The sequence below is a fragment of the Trachemys scripta genome, chromosome 10, assembly GCF_013100865.1.
Source record: "Trachemys scripta elegans isolate TJP31775 chromosome 10, CAS_Tse_1.0, whole genome shotgun sequence".
In the NCBI taxonomy this organism is placed as follows: domain Eukaryota; kingdom Metazoa; phylum Chordata; order Testudines; family Emydidae; genus Trachemys; species Trachemys scripta.
This window is the reverse complement of record NC_048307.1, coordinates 46,210,531-46,224,536: the sequence shown is the minus strand read 5'-3', so window position 1 is coordinate 46,224,536 and position 14,006 is coordinate 46,210,531. Positions and strand designations below refer to the sequence as shown.

At 43.6% G+C, this 14,006-nt stretch overlaps 1 protein-coding gene across 7 annotated transcripts in view; it reads left to right on the top strand.

Annotated features, from left to right (window-relative positions):
• Window positions 1–13,272, top strand: part of ZNF592 (zinc finger protein 592) — an 87,396-nt gene extending 74,124 nt beyond the window's left edge. For 6 of the 7 annotated variants that reach the window (XM_034783458.1, XM_034783454.1, XM_034783455.1 and 3 more), the window contains exons 8-9: window positions 8,872–9,019; window positions 12,162–13,272. In XM_034783458.1, coding sequence (XP_034639349.1) covers window positions 8,872–9,019; window positions 12,162–12,641 — 628 coding nt within the window. In that variant the 3' untranslated portion in view covers window positions 12,642–13,272. The remainder of the gene's footprint in view (window positions 1–8,871; window positions 9,020–12,161) is intronic. The other variant, XM_034783453.1, reaches the window with a different exon arrangement.
• The last annotated feature ends 734 nt before the right edge of the window (window positions 13,273–14,006 follow it).

The following is a 14,006-nucleotide window of genomic DNA, read 5'->3' as shown; positions in this document are numbered from 1 at the left end:
ACATTTCTCTTAAGCCCAATATTGAGAACTTTGGCTGTGATGGTGCCATCTATTTTTTCACAGTTTTGTTCACAAACTGTCATCAGATTAGGCCAGTTCTTGATATAGTGCTCAAAACAGTCCACTACTGAGTTCAATTGCATGTCTTGTGGAAGAGTTAGCTTGGTTCCTCCCACTTTTTTCAGAGCAGCTGCTGCAAAGTGGTTGTTACAGAAGTATTTTGTAATTTCAACAATGTTAGCACTTTATTGCTGGAACACTGAAGTCTTTGGCTGGGAGGTGCATTAAATGAACACTGCAAGCATATATTATTAGCTTGGGACTCTCTTCTAAAAAATTTCTTCTCATCTTGGGTACATTTGCAGGATTGTCTGTGACCAAGCTGCATACTAGACTTTTGAATTTTTTTTTCATAGTTTGTTATAGCTTTCACTGCTGCTACTTGTAAGTATTCTGCTGTGTGTGCATTTCCTGATGTATCAATTGTTTCTGTAAGGAAGACATTCCCTTCTTCTGTTGTCACACAAGCACATACAACAGGATCATTGTGGACATTGCTTCACCCATCAAGACTCAGGTTAACAATTTTACCCTCTAGACCTTTTGCACACTGCTCAATTTCTCTTTCATACACTTGATCCAGCAATTTGCCTGCGACATCTGCTCTGGTGGGAAGACTGTATCCTGCTCTTAATGACTGAACCATGTTAATGAAGTGTGGGTTCTCAATTATACAGAAAGGAGAGTTTGTTGCACAAAAAAGGGCAATTTTTTCATCAATTACCTCTTTTTGTAATCTGCTGGTTCTTATCACAAACTTATCTATGACTGTTTCTGGACGATGGAGATTTTTTTTTTCCTTTTTGCTACAGGTGATATACTGTGGCTACGTGACATACATGATGTGACTGAAACACTATCATTGGCAGATAACTCTGAAACTATAGAAAATGATGGTGAGCTTGAAGGTGGATAGTCTTCAGAATCCTGTATGTTGAGGATGGATTCTCCTAAACAAAATAAGTCAATGCAGTTATTTAATTATTATTACCATACTGCTCATTTAGTATTACTCGTTGCATTCACTGACACTCAGTACTACTTTAAAGGTGAAATTGTAAAAGGAAGATCTGCCTATTTCAGTATTTATTTTTTTATCACAACTTTATCTAAAATTATAGTACCAGGGAGTAACAACTATATTTTTTGCTCAAACATGAGAATTCAAGAATAGTCCAGAAAGAAGACAAGCAGTCCTTAAGAAAGAAGTATGAAATAAAAAAGTTTACCAACCTGAAGAACCTGCATGTTCAGACATGTTCCTTTCATCATCTTCAACGTAGCTTCCTCCTGAGAAGGAACGCTTCTCATGATGTTGTTTCATTCGGGCAACCAGGCCTTGCATTTCTTTGTTTCGCTGTTTGCATTTTGCGCACATGCCTGTCTTGCCCACAGGTAGAGGAACTTCATTAAAATATTCCCAAACTGGGTCTCTTTTACGGCCTGCTGCCATTATAGGTTTTCCTTTCTAGTGAGAGAAAGATATGGGAGATCTCAAATCAATGAAGGCTATGCTCAGAAAGACCTCAAGACTTCTGGAATATGCTGCTCAAACAGTTTCATTTTTGTTTCTACTCCCTGGCCCTCCCTTCTCACATTTGTCTCCAGACTTCTTCTCCTTGTCCAGCTCTATTCCACCCCCAACAATCATCTATTCGTTGAACTTTTTGTAACTTTGCACTTTTAGAGAGAGGTAAGGGATTGACCCTGTGTATAGGGTTGAGGTCTGTTATTTCTCACCTCTCCATATTATTTATTTAAAAACATTTTTGCTGTTAACAAGCACATTATATCTGGAGACACAAATCCACAGTTTGAGAACTGCAAAACTAAGCATCTCTGATGGTATCTTCTAGACTGAGCCCCATTGGGTCAATAGAAAGATTAACCTAAATAACCTATACAGAAGCCCCTGGAACACCATAAGATTGGGTCCCTAATCCATGAACTATTGGAACTCATTTACAAAACTTTTCTTAAACATTACATGAATATATTGTCTCACTATAGAATTAAAATTTATAATTCCTATTCCATGATGAGATATCTTTGAGCTATAATTGATCTTAATTAAAACTGTTTAAATAGGTTTTTTCCTCAAAAAGCACTTTATCAAAAAAATCTGATTTAAATAAAATCTGTTTTTTTTAAATAGAACAGGAGTACTTGTGGCACCTTAGAGACTAACGAATTTATTAGAGCATAAGCTTTCGTGGACTACAGCCCACTTCTTCGGATGCATACAGCGTGGAATAAATATTGAGGAGATATACATACACACATACAGAGAGCATAAACAAATAGGTGGGAGTTGTCTTACCAACTCTGAGAGGCCAATTAATTAAGAGAAGAAAAAAAAAAAAACTTTTGAAGTGATAATCAAGATAGCCCAGTACAGACAGTTTGATAAGAAGTGTGAGAATACTTACAAGGGCAGATAGATTCAATGTTTGTAATGGCTCAGCCATTCCCAGTCCTATTCAATCCTGAGTTGATTGTGTCTAGTTTGCATATCAATTCCAGCTCAGCAGTCTTTCCTTGGAGTCTGTTTTTGAAGTTTTTCTGTTGTAATATAGCCACCCGCAGGTCTGTCATTGAATGACCAGACAGGTTAGTGTTCTCCCTCTGGTTTTTGAGTATTATGATTCCTGATGTCAGATTTGTGTCCATTAATTCTTTTGCGTAGAGACTGTCCGGTTTGGCCAATGTACATGGCAGAGGGGCATTGCTGGCACATGATGGCATATATCACATTGGTAGATGTGCAGGTGAACGAGCCCCTGATGGTATGGCTGATGTGATTAGGTCCTATGATGATGTCACTTGAATAGATATGTGGACAGAGTTGGCATAGGGCTTTGTTACAAGGATAGGTTCCTGGGTTAGTGGTTTTGTTCAGTGATGTGTGGTTGCTGGTGAGTATTTGCTTTAGGTTGGGGGGTTGTCTGTTAGCGAAGACAGGTCTGTCTCCCAAGATCTGTGAGAGTAAAGGATCATCTTTCAGGATAGGTTGTAGATCTCTGATGATGCGCGGGAGAGGTTTTAGTTGGGGGCTGAAGGTGACAGCTAGTGGTGTTCTGTTATTTTCTTTGTTGGGCCTGTCTTGTAGGAGGCGACTTCTGGGTACTCGTCTGGCTCTGTCAATCTGTTTTCTCACTTCAGCAGGTGGGTATTGTAGTTTTAAGAATGCTTGATAGAGATCTTGTAGGTGCTTGTCTCTATCTGAGGGATTGGAGCAAATGCGGTTATATCTTAGAGCTTGGCTGTAGACAATGGATCGTGTGGTGTGTCCTGGATGGAAGCTGGAGGCATGTAGGTAAGTAGGTAAGTGTAGCGGTCAGTAGGTTTCAGAGCCAGACCTCTCAGAGTTGGTAAGACAACTCCCACCTGTTTATGCTCTCTGTATGTGTGTATGTATATCTCCTCAATATTTATTCCACGCTGTATGCATCCGAAGAAGTGGGCTGTAGTCCACGAAAGCTTATGCTCTAATAAATTTGTTAGTCTCTAAGGTGCCACAAGTACTCCTGTTCTTTTTGCGGATACAGACTAACACGGCTGCTACTCTGAAACCTGTTTTTTTAAATGTATTTATTTTTTTTAAATCATTGATTTTTATCCACCCTGATATTCAAGAGACCAAATAGCCAGTATCAGTCAGGTTTATGGCTAAAACTCAATAATATAGTACAGGGAAAAGGTTCAATGTGCTACCAGTCTCTGGGAAGCTGTCTTGTGCAGCGCTGTTACCCTCATCTTACACAGATGGAATGCTCCCAAAGTTACACATTTCAGCTAGGAGTATTTATAGGATGATTTTACAAGTTACAAAACTCTTTACCCATCACTAAAATCCAGCCTATCATTTTATCCCATTTCCTTAACTTGTTCTGTACCTTTCTTTATTTTTGTTTTGGACACTAAATTCCAGGTACTGGTCTGTGAAGGTACCTCTCTAGCTTGTACTAAGACATAGAATTAAGATACCTTGAGTTTGACAAGTTTCCTATAGTCTTATGGTCAGTTGTACTATTGCACAGTATTGTGGGATGTAGCTTAGCCTGAGTGAACAGAACTCAGGGAAAATAAAAGTCAGTTCAGCTCTTACAACTAACCAGGGATTCGTATAATATAGTATAGACTAACCTAACGTGTGTGTTGGCTAACACGCCATGGCCTTGCACCTTGTGTAGTCAGGTACACTTGTGGAAAATCAATGTGAAGTCTGTGTAAAATGCTATCAAAACAACAGTTAATCTGTACATCTTATACCCACTTTATGCAAATGTAAGTGACTGCTTCAGAATACTGAAGAATCATTGGACCCATTGGATCTTTTTAGGGATGAGATGCTTCAGGAGATTGGAAATGGGATTCTGGGTCTTTCATCTCTACTTCATCACTTTGAATGTAGCTAAGTAGTTTGGCAGTGAATGACAGTGATTGCCATCTATTGGCTATTCAAAGGATTATAGTTGTGACTAGGGACTCAGTCCAGTGGGGAAAGTACGCATGTTACAAACTGGAACCCTTCTCCTCATGGAGAGATCATTGTGTCCAGCATCAGACCCTGGTCTGGACACTTTCCCTGCATGGTTCTCACACTCTGCGAGGTCATCCACTGACCCTCATTCGCCACGTCCTTCTAAAAGAAAATCTTTTCTCCCCCACGCTGATGGGAACAAATGGGTCCCTCATCCTCTGAGGCATGCCCAGCAGAATACCATCCCCACGAAGTCAGTTGTCTCAATATCCTCAGAGAGCAGACATAGCTCCAGGGACTGTCCGAGTACCTGCGGTACCGGAGCTAAGCAAAGGTCTAAAGACCCTAAGCGGGCAGACATCAGCACTGTCTCTCAGCGCCAGAGACCGAGGCACAAGAGCTTCAAGAATGGTGTCGACTGCCCCAACCAGGTCAACTTCGGTCATCATGGCACCAACAAAACCACTGGAACCGACAGCTCTACTAGCACCGACAAAACTGCCAGCACAGAGTAAGTTCTCGAGTCCATCTTCTGGCGCTGTAGCGAAGCGAGACTCTCCAGTGCGGCGTCTCCTGCTGGTCATCCTGGGAATTAGCTCTTGTCCAACCCAGAGCGCCCTCTGCAGGCCAGTGTCTCAACTGCCTTAGGGTCCCCATGTCCCTCCCAGATCCTGGTGCCCCTTACCTCAGGGTGGTTCTGCCCCAGCAGTACCCCCGCTCTGGGACACCCCTCCCAGGGGAACCTCCAGCCCTCTAAATCCACCTTGCCTCAGTGGTTACTGCCTGTTGTCATCTAGCCCCCGCTCACTGGGGCAAACTGCAGTCTGTAAAAGGCCACTCATCATTGGCAAGGGGATCGGACCAGCTGCCTCTGCCTGTCTCTGGGCTGCACCTCCCAGCCCCAGTACCTGCATAGGCCTTTACCAAGGCCTCAGCCTGGGGAGTTGCCAGGCTGGAGCTCCCCAGCCCTGCTCTGCTCCAGGTACCCTTTTCTTCCCGGCAGCCAGGTCCTTCTCTCTCCACAACTAGAAAGAGACTACTTCAGCTCCTGGCCCCTAGCCCTCTTAGCAGAGCCAGCTGGGCCCTAATTGAGCTGGCCACACCTGTGGCTGCTTCCCCAATCAGCCTAGCCTGGCTGCTTTTAACCCTGTTCTCCAGGAGTGGGGCAGCTGCTTAATCACTTCTTCATCTCTACTTCATCACTTTGAATGTAGCTAAGTAGTTTGGCAGTGAATGACAGTGATTGCCATCTGATGGCTGTTCAGAGGATTATAGTTGTGACCAGGGACTCGGTCCAGTGGGGAAAGTACACACGTTACAAAACTGACACCATAACTGGAACCCTTCTCCTGATGGAGAGATCATTGTGTCCAGGTTTATGGCTAAAACTCAATAATATAGTATAGGGAAAAGGTTCAATGTGCTACCAGTCTCTGGGAAGCTGCCTTGTGCAGCGCTGTTACCCTCATCTTACACAGATGGAATGCTCCCAAAGTTACACATTTCAGCTAGGAGTATTTATAGGATGATTTTACAAGTTACAAAACTCTTTACCCATCACTAAAATCCAGCCCATCATTTTATCCCATTTCCTTAACTTGTTCGGTACCTTTCTTTATTTTTGTTTTGGACACTAGATTCCAGGTACTGGTCTGTGAAGGTACATCCCTAGCTTGTACTAAGACATAGAATTAAGATACCTTGAGTTTGACAAGTTTCCTATAGTCTTATGGTTGCTTTTAACCCTGTTCTCCAGGAGTGGGGCAGCTGCCCCACTACAGGTGCTCAAGAGAATGCACCTCTGCCTCGGCACCAATACATCTGCCGATGCCAATGATGCTCCTCCCCAGGAGTTCAGATACCCGAAGGACCTGCTTGTATCACCACTATTCAAACACAATCTCCCTCCACTTCTGTTCACTTCTCCGGAATCACAGGATTGCTCTTTTTCTCCTCCGAGGACGGCACCCCCCCCCTTCCTCCACAAGGAAAAGAAGGAAGAGTACTCCATCCCATCCTTATACTCGGGACAGACAGAAAAGGAGTCCTCTACACATCCCCACAACCGGACTAGGGCCCTGGTACGGACTGCCATGGATTCAACCCTTCACATTGGCCATATTGGGATCCATGGGCTATGCACAGAGCACAGTTTGGGAAGCCTCCCATAGAGGAAAGCCAAAGGCCTACACATTCGTCATCTCCATCGGTCTCTCGACCACCAGAGACTGAGCTTCTCCCTATAGTGGACGAGGACGGAAAAAACGGAGAAAGAAGTTCCACTGCCACTCCATTTCTCCTCCTCTTCCCCTGATGAGGCTATCTTAGCTCCACCCCCTACGCGGCCGACGACTTTAAACACATTCAGGAGTTCTTTTGCCGGATAGCAGACTTCCTCCAGATTCCTTTGGAGGAAGTGAAAGAACAGTATAAACTGCTCAACATCCTGCAGACATCCTCATCCTCCAAAATAGCCCTCCCAGTCAATGAGGCCCTTCTCGACCCTGCCAGGATGCTATGGCAGACCCCAGCATCCATCCCACTGACCTACAAGCAGGCAGACAAAAAATATTATGTTCCCACAAAGGACATGGAAGTTTTTTCTAACCCCATTCCAAATTCCTTACTTGTCAATGCCAACCTCGATCCACCCCTTATGACAGGGGTTGGAAGCGATTGATCCTATTTGGCTGCAAGGCTTATTCATCTGCTATGCTCCAATTCCGAATATCCAACTACGAGGCTCTCATGGCCAAATACAATTATCTCAATTATTCCAAAATACAGAAACTCTGCCAAGACTTTCCTGATGACAAAAAGGAGCAACTCCAGGCACTCGTATCCAAAGGATACCTTTTGGCCCATAGAGCTTTACAAGCTTTCTTGGACTTCATGGATACTGCTGCCCATTCCATCGCAACTGCCGTAGTCCTGAGGCGGGCATCCTGGCTGCACCTCTCCAGCCTCCCTAAGAAGGTACAAACCACTGTCGAGAGCCTACCCTTTGAGAGCCCAAAATTATTTGCAGTGCATACGAATGAATCTCTACACTCCTTTAAGGACTCTCTAGCAACTCTCCACTCTCTTGGCATTTACACACTAGCGCTGAAGAGTCAACTGGGGAAATATCAAGCTCCCCTGCAGTCCTGACCACCACAGTACGCTCCCGATCAACAGTACAACACCAAAAGACATCGACAGAAACCCCCTACCAAGCGCAGACATACGACTCGTCAAGGGGCTACCTCTCACACATCTTTGGCCAAACAATTTTGAAGGTGTGGTTAAGGCCCTGAGAACCCCCTCCCCCTGTTCCAGTCACAAAAACTATCTGCAACATCCCACCAGTTTGGCGACCGTCTAGACCCTTTCTTTCCATCATGGCAGCTAATTATCTCGGACAAGTGGGTTCTAAAGATCATCAAGGAAGGATACTCCATCCCATTCCTATCTATGTCACCCATCCATGCTCTCTTCCTGTCCCACTTCAGGAACCCTTCTCACATACACATTCTACAAGAAGAAATAAACCACCGTCTGCAACTGGGAGCCATAGAGTCAGTCCCATCCCAGCAGAGACAGAAGAGGTTTTACTCCCATTATTTTCTGATCCAAAAGAAATCTGGTGGGTGGAGACCAATCCTTGACCTGTGAAACCTAAACAAGTTTGTCAAACTGCAACGCTTCAAGATGGTTATCCTCTCCACCATTATCCCAGCACTGGAACGGAGAGACTGGTTCTCAGCCCTCAACCTACAAGTCACTATTTTCACATCATAATACACCCTGCGCACAAATGGTTCCTCCAGTTCATCATAAAAGTGGCTGATCATTATCGATTGTAAATGCTTTGAGGCAGGGACTGTTTGTACAGGACCTAGCACAGTGGGGCCCTGATCTCAGTTGGGGCCTCTAGTTTGCTACTGGAATATAAAAGAATGGATTATCGTGCCACAGGGCTCCTTGTTGTTTTTGTAGATACAGACTAACACGGTTACCCCTCTGATACTCGTTATTCGTAATTTCTGTACCTTTCATACTTGGGAATCTTGCTTTATTACTTACTGTAGCAAACTTAATTTTAAGTAGATGAAGTATTTTGTCAGAGATGCTAATAAATAATAAAATGCTATGTAGTGTAGGGAGCACTCCTGCATCTTCTGAGATAATCTAATTAGTCAGAATTCAGAGACTAAAAACACCTATCTGTAGCCAGTGACATTTCTTACTGGCTCACAATTCTGCATTACCAACAGGCTGCCTGAAATTAAATCAGCAGATATGTGCTTTTCACTTCACTAGTAACTTTCTTCTTTTATGCTTTTAAGGTTCTGCACAGATGAAAATCAAACATTTGCTCAGCCTTCCATGCTGGAGAATCACATCAGCCTCATGCACGGCATCAAAAACCCGGACCTGTCCCAGATGTCCAAAGCAAAAGCTCCAGAGTGTGATTCAACAAAAGTAATTTACATGGTTGTACTGAAAAATAAATGTATTTGACTTGTTTATAAATAGTGGCTGGTGGAGCCCTCTAATCCCTCCTGCCCCATTCTCCACCTACCAGATTGTGGGGGGAGATTGGGGTTTATATCCTGCAGCAGGGTGGTGGTACTAGGGGCTTTAGCCCCGTAGGGGGCATCAGGGCACAAGACAGGCGCCCCAGCAGGCACTGCCCTCTGGGGCAGGTTGTGCGTGTCTTGTGGGTCTCGAACTTCTGAAGAATATTGTATGTAGCTCGGAAGGTTATTAAGTTTGGTGACCCCTGATATATACTTAGAGGGTTTATATAGAATTGTATCCTAGAAACTAGTATATGCAGCCAGGGTTATTTACAGGAGTATTGTCTTAGTTAACAGTGTAGGTCAGAGAACAGCCAGAAGTATTGTGTATGAATCAAAACTCAGAATTAGGGAGGCAAAATTTATAACCCCATTTTCACTCTTTCATAATTTTAATGAAAAAAAGCAGAATTCTGTTTTACTGCTGTAACTTTCCATACTGGGGCTTTGCCAAAAGTAGAATTTTTCTGGAAAGTTTGTGAAAATCTGTTCAGCCATTTTAAAATTATTTTTAAGGAGCAATCAAGTTAGTGGATAAGTAAAATACCTTTTCTCACCTTATAAACAGTTATTCACATTCGTTTTTCCTTTTTGTTTTTTGGTAGGTGGGATGGGTCACACCTTAAAAATGGCTGATCTTTAAAACCTCAAACTCTGGAAGCAAATATTAATGGATTTATAGTGGTAATGACTCTTCCCACATGGAATACGCTGTATAGTAAAGTAACATTTAACAGTCTAATCAATAATCCAAAATATCAAATGTATGTGCCCTATGGGTGAATTAAGAATGATATATGAGCCATAACTTTTTCACTTCCTGATGTTTCTGTATTTAAAATGTACAAACTCAATGTTTTCTGGCATTAATGATCAATTAAGATGCCAACAGAAGACACCAAAACCCCCTCAATACCTGTACACCTCTCTTGCGCACACTCACAAACACAGTCCAGGAATCTGATTGTGGAGCACTCCCCCTCCTGAATCTAAGATCTCTGCCTAAAGATTCCCTGTATTTTATGGCACCTTAGAGACTAACAAATTTATTAGAGCATAAGCTTTTCGTGGACTACAGCCCACTTCTCTATATGCATCCGAAGAAGTGGGCTGTAGTCCACGAAAGCTTATGCTCTAATAAATTTGTTAGTCTCTAAGGTGCCACAAGTACTCCTGTTCTTTTTGCGGATACAGTCTAACATGGCTGCTACTCTGAAACCTGTATTTTATCTCATTAATCTTAGTTATATCTATGTATACTCTTAATAATACCATCTCCTTAATATCTACACCTTCTAGTCTATAACAGACACAGTCCAGGAATTTTTAATTTTATTTTGCACAACCATATTGCACTGCAGTCTCAGGTCCAATTTACTTTGTTGTCACACACAGGTTTCTCCCTTCCATTAAATATTTGTATTCTAAATTATTTCCCCACAGATAACATAGCTTGAATTTTTTCATTATTTTCTTCTCCCATCACTTCCATTTTTATAAGGACTATTTTTTCCTATTAAAATGCTTTTAATATCCCTGCAGTAGTAGAAAGGGCTGCTTCTTTCCCCTAATTAGAGCTGGGTTAGTTATATTTGTTGTATACATTATTCAACCAATTTCATTAGATTTTTTAATCCATTACAGTCTTAAAAACTGGGGTAGATTTGTGCTGAGCTGTAGTTGCAGTTGTTTTTTATTTGCATTACGGTAGTGCCTAGGGACTGCAACTCAGATCAGATCTCCAGTGTACTAGGGACAGTACCAGTGCAGAATAAGAGACAGTCCCTGTCCTGAAGAGGTTAAGATCTAAATAGATAGGGCAGACAAAAGGTTTGGTGGAAAAGATGTAATATACAAGCAGAATGAACAGTGTGATGGTACACAAATGGCATGATAGTGCTAGTTATTTTGTTGGTTTCTTTTGCTTTGGTTTATAGTTTTGCCATGTGGGGTTTTATTGGGAGGGGATTAGCTGCCGAGAGAGATGAGAGAAGGAGAGGAGACACTGAAGGGGAGAGAAGTAGGGAGGGAGGCTGAAGTGGAGAGGCTGAGAGGGAGCTGGAGCAAACGGCCGATCAGCAGAGGGAAGGAAATGTCCCGAGTAAAATTGGAAAAAGCTGCCAGGAGCAGATGATGTCATCACGTCTCAAGTTCTCTGCTTCAGCTGCTTGTCTTTGCTCCTGTTGGCTGAGCTTGCAGTGGTTTTTCTTCCCTGAGGTCACACAGCTGAGGAGAGAATGATTCTAGCAAGCATTCAGTGGGACTATATTCCAGTCTCCTCTGCAGCCTTACCTATTTCCATTCATCTTTGTCATCTTCAGCTTCTTCTCCTTCCCAATCCAGTTGGTCACCAGATCAGGCTGTTTTTTCCTTAACAATGTCTCTAGAGAAGCCCTGTGACCCAACCCTCTTCTCCATGCCTTGATCATTCCTTTTCTCAGCTGTTTCAGCCTCCTCTATGGTCCTCCCTACCTCTCACCCTGCCAGTCTATCTCCCATGCTATCGATAAAATAACATACCTCTCCCCTTCTCTGATCATGTTACGTCCCTTTTCAAACCCCTTTGCCTTCCACATCAAGTACAAATTCTTCCCCCTTCAGAGCTCTAGCCCTGTCTTCCATCCCTGTTCTCATTTCTCTCTACTCTCCTTCTAACTCCTCCCAAACCTTCCTTCTAGCTGTTTCCTGTGTCCTCCTCCCACTTTCATCTTTGCATCTTCTGTTCCACCCATATGCATAGAACTCACTGCCCTGGTGCACCACACCACCTGCATCTCCTCCTTCAGATCATTCCAGAGAACCTTTAACCTGTCCTTCATGTTCCTTTAAACTGTATGGTGTTTGTTTAATTCTAACTGTGAAAAGGTGGATGAGGTGATATCTTTTATTGGTCCAACTTCTATTGATGAGAGAGACAAGCTTTTGTGCTACACAGAGTTCTTCTTTGGGTCTTGGAAAAGTACCAGTGTTGTTGTAGCCATGTTGGTCAATTCAGCAAGTTAAAGTTCTTGCTCTTACGTGGATATAATAACAAAGACATTTTTTACATTTTTTAGGCGAAATCTCCAAAGAGAGTGTCTGCAGATACTCCAGGACAGATGGCAACCACTGAAGCTCCACCAGCCAAAAAACTGAAGACACATTGGAAATGTGCTAAATGTGGATTTGCAACAGATATCAGTACTGAATTTCAGGAACACATACCTCAGCACAAGGCGGACAACTCTACTTCTCAATGCTTGCTCTGTGGCTTGTGTTATACATCTCACATCTCTCTGAACAGGCACCTCTTTATTGTTCATAAAGTAAAAGATCCAGTAGAGGAAGAGGAAAGGGAAAAGTTACAAACAGAGACAAATGAGAATGGACATGAAGCGTATAACAGAGAGACGAACACTACAATGGAGGAAGAAAATAGTTTGAAATGCAAAATGTGCAAGAGTGACTCAGTGCTTTGTACACACAGTCAGAGGTGTGGCCTGGAGGATTCCAGTAGCAGCTCTCAGAACAATCATTCAAATGCTACTAAGATTTAAGAAAAGAACATTTTTTACTCAAAATATTGGGTGGGAGTGGGGCAGATCTTTGAAATATCCTGTTTATTTCTTGGGCTGGACTGTGCTTTCCATTAACTTTTAATTTGTAAGGGAAATAAAAACTGCTTCCACCTCCATAGCACTGAATCTCTGCCAGATCAGAGGTGAAAAGAGAAAGCAGGACAAGATACCCCACTGGAACTTGTCTAACTCCTAAGGATGCAGGAGCACTTTCTGAAGCTGCAGTTTTCTTTCTGAAAATGAGCTCTCTTCCTTTGAGTGTGCACTGCCTCTGCCTGGAGCCCCAGTCTTGCCTCCTTTCTTTTAGTTTTCTTCTAGTATTTATGGCTTAAATTCCCCTTCCAACCTTCCGCTTTATCACTCAAATCCATAAGACTGTCAACCAAATATACTGGTCATACAAATCTACGTTAAATCCTTTCCCATCATGCAGCAGATGCAAACCATAGCTTTTGTGTAGGCTACACCATGCTGTTTCATTGCCCTAGAACAGGGGTGTGCAAACTTTGTGGCCCGAGGGCCACATCTGGGTATGGAAATTGTATGACGGGCCATGAATGCTCACAGAATTGAGGGTTGGGATGTGGGAGGGCTCCAGCTGGGATTGTGGGCTCTGGGGTGGGGCTAGGGATGAGGGGTTGGGGTGCATGAGGGTGCTCCGGACTGGGACCAACGGGTTCGGAGGGCGGGAGGGGGATCAGAGCTGGGGCGGGGGAGGGAGTCAGGGAGGCAGGCACCAGGTGCTGCTTACCTCAAGCAGCTCCCAGAAACAGCGGCATGTCCCCCTTCTGGCTCCTACGTGGAGGTGCGGCCAGGCGACGCTGCATGCTGCCCTGTTCACAGGCGCTGCCCCTGCAGCTCCCATGGGCTGCAGTTCCTGGCCAATGGGAGCTCTGGGGGATGGCACTTGATGTGGGGGCAGCGTGTGGAGCTCCCTGGTTGGCCCTATGCATAGGAGCCGGAGGGGGGATGTGGCGCTGCTTCTGGGAGCCATGCGAAGTGGAGCAAGAACAAGACCTCGCCCCTGCTCCCCAGCTGGAGTGCCGGAGTGGGGCAAGCCCCAGACCCCACTTCCCAGAAGGAGCTCAAGGGCCAGATTAAAACATCTAGAGGGCCGCATGTGGCCCCCAGGCTGTGGTTTGCCCACCTTTGCCCTAGAAGTATGCTAGGTTCATCTTCTAGTTTTTCCATGAATGTCGTTTAATCAAGTTGTGTTATAAATTTAAATCACCATAGAAGAGATTTTTTTGCAACCTCAGTCATTTTTTAATTGTTTATATAAATATTGCTAAATCATTTATATTTTTAAGTGATTTACAAAGTACAGGATCTCACACAGCAACA